At 37.3% G+C, this 10,000-nt stretch overlaps 1 protein-coding gene across 1 annotated transcript in view; it reads right to left on the bottom strand.

Annotated features, from left to right (window-relative positions):
- The window catches only part of LOC130070416 (malonate--CoA ligase ACSF3, mitochondrial-like), a 182,057-nt gene that overhangs the window by 86,129 nt on the left and 85,928 nt on the right, over positions 1–10,000 (bottom strand). The window contains exon 9 of the mRNA XM_056234791.1: positions 4,307–4,427. Within this exon, the coding sequence (XP_056090766.1) occupies positions 4,307–4,427 (121 nt within the window). The remainder of the gene's footprint in view (positions 1–4,306; positions 4,428–10,000) is intronic.

The raw sequence follows: 10,000 nt of genomic DNA, 5'->3' as shown, positions 1-10,000 counted from the left end.
ACACTGAACAAAACGAACAGTGTCATGTTGAAATTAAATGTTAAATAACATTAAATGTTAAATAACACTGGATAATCTTCCAATGACACTGAACAAAATCACTGAACAAAACGAACTGTGATTGGTTGCTGTACATGTCAGACGATCCTTGGCCAATGAAAGCTGTGATGGAGTCTGCCATCAGTCTGAAGGTCTGGCTAAAAACGAGACTAATTCCAAGGTCACAATGTAGATATAAATGTACAATACAACTAATAACACTATATTTGTATTTCTGCCCAGTTAAATAACTGAGGAGGACCATTATTAACAGCAGTGTTAACCTTTTTTTTTATATATACTGCCAGGAAAAGCAAAGAGATGTAGCATTTTTTTCACATCTACACCAGTAATTGTTGGAAAAACTTGATACTGGGAAAGCTAAGCTATTATGGAAACATCTGATTTAGTAGTGGAGCTACTTTTAGTTAGTTATTCCCTAACACTGGAGGATATTTGTGACTGAACTGACTGATATCTGTCCTGTATGGTAAGATAGACAGCATCTCAACTGGGCTGAAACCATTTAAACAGTCTCTGGAGCAAACACATTCCCTGACTGACAGAATCTGGATGCCTTTGACACCCCCCAACACCATTCATTATTATTATGTTTTTAACTATGCTGTATGGTTTTGTGGTGTGTTCATTGTCAAACTCAAAAATTACTTTACTTTTAATTATTACAAAATGAGATTATTTTATATGAAAGTTAATTATTGTATTTTATTGAGAAAATATTTCATATAGTCATACATTTCAGAAAATGTAGTCATATGGTCGTGTTACAATGAACCCCACCTATGGGGCATTTTGTCACATTTCACTTCCGTTCTATCAAGGTAAATCAAGAAAACAGTCTACACTGTATTAATGAAACAAAACCACATAATTTTACTAGACATGTGTAAAATGAATGTGGGAAAAAGTAGGTTTACACAAACCGAGAAAGTTAAAAAGTGTTAGGTTGTCTGTTCGCATCTCAAACAATGTGTTTTGGGGTTTCACAACCCTCACGACGATCTAAATGTGCGAGATTATTAAATGTAAAATAACACTGCATAATCTTCCTATATTTATTAATGAATCCTTATTAAAGTCATTCAGTCAAGAGGAGTGAGTGAGTGATGTTTTCTTTGTCTTATTCTTTTCTTTTATTAGGCTGCTGTCACTTTAAGAGTGAATGCACGGATCCAATATACTGATACCCATTCCCTGATAAACACATTCCCTGACTGATAGAATCTGGACCTGAACACTTTACCAAGCCTTTGACTTCTTTGACGCCTTTGACTTCTTTTCTCCCCCCGATCATCCACATCCCCCATGGCTCAGAGCCAGTAAACATCAGCCCAACCAGACAAAGAAGAGGTGGACCTGCAGATCCGCTGTACCCTGCAGACTCGGCCTGAGTTTAACACCATGTGGCAAACACTGCCTCTGACAGATGTTCCCTGACACTGCCAATCCTACCGGAGAAAAGCCCCATGCGTGCACGTTTGACTTTGTGATGTCATAATGACAGTGATGGTGGACGATGATGTGTGTGTGTGTTGTTGCCGTGGTAATGGATGGAGAAATAAATCAAATGAGATCTAGAGTCCTGCTGCAGTGTCATTAGGAATCGTGTCACGTGCCTCAGCCGAGGGCCAGCCGGAGGAATCTCAATTCCCCCTCGAGCTTTCAACACGGACTGGGGCTTGATGGATTGGATGGGAGAGGCGCAATGATAGGCTGATCTGCATCTGGATAGCATTGGTATTTTTTATTCTCCTCACACTCTCTCTCACACACACACGTTCTCCCGGTAAAAGAGGTTCAGTAGATAAGGTCATGTTGGTGTGTGTGTGTGAGAAAGAGAGAGGAGAGGTTTGGTAATGACCCTAGACATGTTGTACAATGCTGCATATTTCTCCTCCCAGCTGCCACTTTAATGAGTAGATAAAATGCCCTCAGCTGAATAATTAATACTCCGGCCCATTAACGAGGCATTAGAATGCTGGCTTCTTCTTATTGATTTTTTCTTCCCTGCCCACCGCTTTCTCTTTTTTTTCAGTATTTTAACTTGATACCGCTGTCTGAGCCAGGCGTGTTCGGGCCAGAGGTCTTGAATTGGTGGCTTTTGTCAGGTGTGTAATTATACATGTAGACTGACTGATCTAAGTGAGACTAAATGGTCATTCACACTGACACAAAGTGACATAAGATGTAATTCATTTTCAATGAAAGTTGGAGATTTCCAATGATCTCCAGCAACCTTTGGCAATGCAAAAAAAGCTCAACATTATGAAATTTTGCACTTATGATCATCAATCCAAATGAAATCAATCCGTTTCCAGATTCTAAAATTTCAGTTTCAGTGCAATCTGATTCACATACTCCAGGGTTTCTCAACTCTGGCCCTCGAGAGCCACTTTCCTGCAGAGTTCAGCTCCAACACTACTGAGGGCACGTTCGGTTTACACGACAACGATCTGCTTACAACGGAGAAGTTTGAGTTTTCCGCGTACAGACGACACCATCGTCAAAACAATCCCGTTCACATGGACCCGCGAGAACGACTAAAAACGCTGTATTCTGCTGCCAGGCCATTAGATGGCGATGAAACACTTACGCATGTGCATGACGTTATCGTCTTTACAGATTCGTGTTTTTGTTGTTTACACGGAGACCGTTTTCAAAAACTTGCACTTTGAAACCCATTTTCAAAATGTTTCATTTTCAGAAACCCAGAAAATGGCGTTTTCATGTAAACGAACGGCCAAATAGCATAAAAGTTTCGTGTAAACAGCTCCTAAAACACCTGATCAAGCTAATCAAGGGCTGTGTCCGAAACTGAAACTCTCTTGAGTACGTACTTATTTTGAATAAGAAAAAAAGTAACAAAAAAGTATGTTCTAAATAGTATGATTGTAATCCGGACATACTACATTCGCCATTTTGTCAGTTGCGTCGCTTCACTGCCATTCACAAATCCGTAGTATGCACTTCAGAATCTCACTGGAAGTAGTAGTCATCCGGGTTTTTGCCTACTTTTTTGAGTACTGTGAATTCGGACATATTACTCTTGTCACAAACAATTTTTCGCCTCCTGTATAGTAGGGAAGTATGCGATTTTGGATGCAGCCCATCCCTGCGTCCTAGTGGGCATCCTAAATAGTATGTGAGATTAAAATGTGTGTGTCCCAAAGAATAGTACGTTTAAAAGCGTATGCCAAAAGTCCCTGGTCTACTATTTCTGGTGGATTTTCGAAGTGTGGATCCATGCTATCTATGCGAAGTGTGGATCCACTATAAAGGCTAATATTGCCCACAATCCACTGCACTTTAGAGGAGGTTTAGTTTCAGAACTACAAATAAAAAGTGTTAAAAACTACAAACATGGCGGGTGTGCGTGACGGGCGGTTAGAGAGGTTTAGATAACAGGGCTTGAGTGACTAATAATCAACATTTAAACTGATAATAAACCTTTATTTAATGTTATCCGTGTTATATTTCATCTGCAACAACGATGTGAACTTTTATAAAGATCTGTTTGGTCATTAAGAAACTGGGAGATGAAAGCACAGGTAAACAAAACTTGAAAGATCCAAAAAGGTCATGAAAGCATCGTAAAATGAATCCATATGAATCAAGAGGTTTAATCCACATCTTAAGTCATTTATTCACATTCTCGATTCATGTGGATTAATTTTACTACACCTTTATGACCTTTTTGGATTTTCTATGTTTTGGTGACTGACCTGTGCTTTCAGTGGAGGGACAGAAACCTCTCATGCTTAATGAAAATATATTAATATCTTAACCAAAGTCAATCTTTTGGGCTTGAAACAACACGAGTAAATAATGACAGAATAAAAAAAAAAATTGGGTGAACTAACCTTTTAAGACAAGGTGTTTAAGACAATTTTCTAAAGTTTTCAAACTCCAAAGTTTTGATTCAGACATGGAGGAAGATCAAAACACTGAACTTTTCACCAGTTATTCGGGAACAGACCCAGTATTTGACATGGGAACTGACTCTGGTTTATCCTGTAAGACCAAAGCGAAGTCAAATCCTCAGGTCACAGAGTCTCACACAAAATCAATTCATATCTGAACAGAAAGGAACAGAGGTTGAGGTATTGATATCAATAGCACACATCATCTGACAGGGACTCACCCTCCTCCGAACACTCACGGACACACGGAAGAGGAAAAGCGGGTGTAAAATGCTGAGTAAGGGAGGATAGAAATGTGTAAGAGAGATGAAGGAGATAAATATTACCAGTGCAGGTTGTTGAGCAGGGCAACTGGTCGATAATGAATGTGCCCCATTACAGAGCGGGAATAAGAGACTTGTGCTGACACCAGCATCTTCCTCCAGATCTCCTGCACATCTGATAAGCCTACAGTCAAACACACACACACACACACACACAGCAGACAATCTTCTCTAACATTTAAATCAACGTGCAGATGAATGCCGTGTTGCTTACCATGATTTATGATTGTTTAGGTCACGCTCTTGGATCAACATTCCTATGAAACAATGAGATTTAAGTTAACCTTTCATTTCCCACTGGTTTTAGGGGTAGTTAATGGCTAGGGTGGGAGTTACAACTAACTGTAGGCCTAAAACTAACTTTTGACACACATGCCAATAGCTGGTGACTTCCATTATTATTGGTGACTAGTAGCCATCATTATTTTTTACTGCAAAAACAGGCAGTATTGACAACTAAATTTTAGATACCAGTGACAATTCACAATTTTCTATTCTAGTTTCGATGCCACAGCTAAAACTACTAGCCTAACTAATATAAATGTAAAACATTCTTAAAGACGAGTAAACAGGCTGTGATAAAAAAAGACCAAAGTACAAGCAAAAGCACAAATAAATACAATATAGCAAAGATGCTAATGAAATAAACAGTGCTTTTCAGATTTTCAGGTACAGAACTTTTAAAAAGTAAGCAAATGTAAAATAACACTATAGTCTTCAAATCTTTATTAATTAATCCTTATTAAAGTTACAAAAGTTATTCAGTCAAGCGGGGAGTGATTTTTTTCTTTGTCTTTTTCTTTTCTTTTATTAGGTTGCTGTCACTTTAAAAGCGAATGCACGGATCTAATATACTGATACTGTAACACATGTGTTTACTTTCTCAACAGTTTACATTCCATTAAGACATAACCAACTCACTATTTTTTTACCATTTTGTGTGAATTTGTCCACTCAAGCGCAAGACCTGAACTCAGTTTAGTATTTGCGCTCTGTATGAGACACGCTTTCTGTGCACACACTAAACTTTCCACATAGCACGCTAGTAACAAATTGAGTTCCCTATCGCATCTTCTTGCACTTGAATATTTTAATTGTCAAGCTTAAACTTTCGTGATGATGCAGCGCTGGCCCGTCAACTGTCCCAAGCATCATTCATATTTGTTCACGATTAATGCATTGTTAGATAAAATGTTACCAACTGGCGAGTGGCGTGTTAATTTTAGGCCTTGGTTTTCCAGTTACTGTAGTGTCAGGACTAACATGCTGATCACACCTTTCCTATCTCTTTGTTAATACAGTTTCTGTGCTGAGAGACGTGTGGATTGGCAGCCAGCCTTGAATGACGGCCAGGTGTTTTATAGTATCTATCAGTCTGATCATCCATCAAAGCGATCGATCACGATCCCAGGGGTTTATTAATGATCCTGTCAGCCGGAGCTCCACCGTGCTCGTAGTTGTCCAGGATGATAGATCTTCAGCCAGTCTGCCTGTTATTTATTCTCACATGACCTTGTCCATATCTATTGTTGAGCACACCAAATTATGAGTGCTGGGACATGATAACTCAGCGTTCATCTTCCCGTTTCCAAAAATGTTGAGCTGGAGTGTCAGATCATTAATAAAACCAAATGCACAAGCATTATTGCATTAAAGGCCTCGCACAGAGTTATGTGAATCACTAGTCTCTTTAAAGTCAGCATGCATTGAAAATTCACCCTATCTATTGTATAAATGCATATGAACAATTCATCTGTGCATATTAGTGCCGTCAATCGTTTTTTTTTTTTTTTTTTTGGATCAATCGCACATTTTTCTGTAATTAATCGCGATTAATCGCACCTAACATTAAAGTTTTAATTTATTTTTATATTGTAATAATTTCACATTTAATCTCCAAATAATGAGTGTAGAAACAACAAAGACCGTGCATTTTAAATATTTGATCTGAATTTTTTTTTATTGAATTCAGTCAAGAGCAGTTTTCTATGGAAGCTTGTTTCCGCCACAGAATGAAAAATAAAAAGGGTAATTGCGACTTTTCATCTCACAATTCTGACTTTATTTCTCAGAATTGCGAGATATAAAGTCAGAATTGCGTGATATAAAGTGGCAATCGTATGTTATAAAGTCAGAATTGCGAGATATAAAGTCAGAATTGCGTGATATAAAGTCGCAATTGCGTGATATAAAGTCAGAATTGTGAGATATAAACTATTCTGAGGGGAAAAAAGTCCATCTTTCTTTTCCTTAAAACTGGCCTGATAACTCGCAATTGCGAGTTTATATCTCACAATTATGAAAATATGTCAAAATCTCGAGATATAAACTCGCAATTATGTGTTATAAAGTCAGAATTGCGAGATGTAAACTCGCAATTGTGAGATAAAAAGTCTCAATTCTGTCTTTTTTTCTCGCAATTGCGACTTTATCTCTCAGAATTGCGACTTTATATCTCGCAATTGTGACTTTATTTCTCAGAATTGCGACTTTATATCTCGCAATTGCGACTTTATTTCTCAGAATTGCGACTTTATTTCTCACAATTCTGACTTCATATCTCGCAATTGTGAGATAAAACGTCACAATTATTATTATTTTTTTTTTTATTCAGTGGCGGAAACTCTAAAAAGTGTTCTGCTCTTCTGTTCACCAAGGTAGCACTGAATCAAAAACAACAGTCATAACTGTACCCGTGACGGCAAAGCCAGATTCTCACATTTTCTTCTTGAAGGTTTTTAAGAAGTTGTTCAATAAGTCTCGACTGTAAGCATAATTGTCTAATGTTTGGCAGGAACACAATCTCTGTGAACTGGATTAAACTGCATTCACATACCTTATCTAAATGGACACAAAGATGAAACAGGTATAGAGAGAATATGACAAATTATAGCTATTAATTGGACATTGTTTGGGGAACAAATCTACCCACATCAAAATCAATAAATATGTACTTTACATTAAATTAAAATGACCAGACTCAGGTCAGATTTAGGCTCATTCAGAGTTCCTAAAGGCACGACGAGTGCTTGAACAGCGCAGAAGAAAAGTACATTGAAAACCATTTGAAATGGGTCATTATCATATGAGTGAAATATGAGGTACAGGGTGGAAATCTCGTTCACCACGAACACACTGTAAAGTTTCAGGAGTGACATCATTATTATTTTCTCACTTTAATGATAAAACTCTGTACGACAATTAGCCTACTTTATAAATTAATCAAATTTAGCTTGTATCTCCATATTTCATATAGTCAGTTTTTTGTGATCAATCAATTGATCAATTTATAAAAGAAATGTGCATTTAAATAGAAATAAATAAATAAAGTTTTTATAGAAAAACTACTTTCTTTGTCCATTTTCCACTGTGGTACAGCGTTTCCATATATCAACGTACACCCAAAAAAAATTAGTTTTTTTGTTTACACTTTATTTTAAGGTGTTATTGTTACAGTGTAATTATATATTTTAGTGCTGAGTAATATTAATGAACTACATGTACTTACTTTAGGGTTAGGGTTTGGTTGAGGGTTAGTTGCATGTAATTATGCATAATTTACAGTAATTTCTATGGTAAGTACATGTAACATATATAGCAAGGACACTGTAAAATAAAGTGTTACCTATTTTTTTATGTAATACAAACTTATTTGAAAAAATATTTCATGGTTAGAACATATGAGTTAGAGGGTTAATTTAATGTGTTGCTGTTTCTTTGTAATTCTTAGTAAAAATTCAGATTTTTTTCAGTGTACTTTAGTTAAGAAGACCCGTCTCGTTCCCTGTTATGTGAATCCTGGTTGTGGAACTTGACTGTTTATTTCTTCGCTCACTGTATGTGAAAGCTGGTAATAAAAAACCCACAATAAGAACCAAGTAGAGTCCAGTTGAATGTTTCTCTTGTCTCTTGTGGCCCTCACAGGGCCCAGGGGCCCAATAAGCATCCATCTGCAGACAGCCCACTACAACACGCTTCACTGGACATCCATGCAAGCCAGGGTGTTTGTAAGTGTGTGTGTGTTTGTGCACTCTAGTATGTCTGACTGGAGCTGCAGACGTTTTATCATTCTCGAGCCGTGGGGAGCAACTTTCCCCCACGCAAATACACAAAAACAATCTTCACAATCAGTGCTGTCACCACATCCAGCCGTTCCTGTGTTCTTCTGTTTGTGTGCCACCTTTATATTCTCCTGTCCGACACCGAGACCCATCCATCGTCCTCCACGCGGACAGACATCGATCCAGATCTCTCTTAATCAGCTCTCTGGAGCTCTCTCTTCTTCCTGCTTGACTGCCTCTGTTCATTCAACATCTATTTTACCTCCGTATCTTCTGGATTCCTGTGCTGGAGGTTCAGAGTCTCTGTCAGTCTCTCTCTCTGGACGCGTCGAGTCGTGATGTGAGGCGCTCGGAGGAATCCTGGTGATTTATTACAGGGAAACTGCAGCGCCGTCAGTTCATTTATACACACACTCAGAAACAGAAGGACGCTGCCCAGTGAGGCGCAGAAACGGGTTCAATAGTGGCTAAACTGTTCGGCGCACAAAAGTAAACAAAAATGCGCTCAAAATCAAAGATTGAAATTTACAAATATTAACAATATGCACAATTATTTAAGAATACACTGTAAAAAAGCAGCGTGCTTATCACTTAAAAAACATTCCGTTAAATTTACAGTAAAAAACTGTCAGCTGTGGTTGCCAGATATTAACAGTAAAAATACGGTAGCAACTTTTTAGGTTTTAAAGACTTAACTTAAATTAAATTGTATTTCATTATCTGATATAATGTTAATTTACCGACATATTGAAGTACTAATTTCTTTTAATACACTGGCAACAACCAATCACAGTGGTTATTAGAGTCACATGATGAATTAAAGCTCATCATTAGTAGCTTTTCCACTATAGCTGAGAAAGTTATTACTAATATATAGAAGCTGCACATGTCAAACACTAAACACCATCATGGTAACACACATGACAATTTTAAAAATGCAATAAACATGAATTTAACAACATTAAATGTAACAGATATCATTACTGTCAATATTTTAATGTACAACGTAATTCGAGAACTGATTCGAGGGGAATCAGAAGGCCAAATCCTGACTGACGAGAGGAGCTGGGGAGGGAGGAGGGTAATCAGCTCCTGAGAAACGCGATCGCTGCTGATAATAATGAAGGAGCTTATATATGTATACAGTGATAGGCGTCGTATTCCTATAGGTAGACGTGGATCAGCTGATGCGAGCTTGACTAACGTGACCTGCCAGAACTAACGCTACGCTTGATATTTATAATGATTTGTTCTTTTTTTGTCCAAAAACTTTAAACTTTAAAAAAACGGTATTTTACTGTAAAATACGGTTTGATCTATCACAGTTATTCACCGTATAAAGTACGGAAACTTTCAGGTCAGTTTTTCACCGTAGCATTTATACAGTCTTTTACTGTTAAAATCACGATAATTTTTATTCTATGTGCAACTAAAATTTTAAAAGCACATTTTAAAAAGCTGCAATTGCAGATAATATTGTATAAAATAAATAAAAGGCCACTTACGTGTACTTAAAGAAAGTACTTTCATGACTTTGTTTCTTAAAACACTTTTAAAAAGTGTACTTTAAAGCACATTTTGAATCATTAATGTTTTGTGCTTTAAAGAAGTATTTCTTAGACTTATTTTGACGTGT

The sequence above is a fragment of the Rhinichthys klamathensis genome, unplaced genomic scaffold, assembly GCF_029890125.1.
Source record: "Rhinichthys klamathensis goyatoka isolate OS25496 unplaced genomic scaffold, OSU_Roscu_1.1 h1tg000406l_1, whole genome shotgun sequence".
Classification (NCBI taxonomy): Eukaryota; Metazoa; Chordata; class Actinopteri; order Cypriniformes; family Leuciscidae; genus Rhinichthys; species Rhinichthys klamathensis.
Note: the sequence above shows the minus strand (reverse complement) of the source record. Positions and strands in the feature narration are given on the sequence as shown.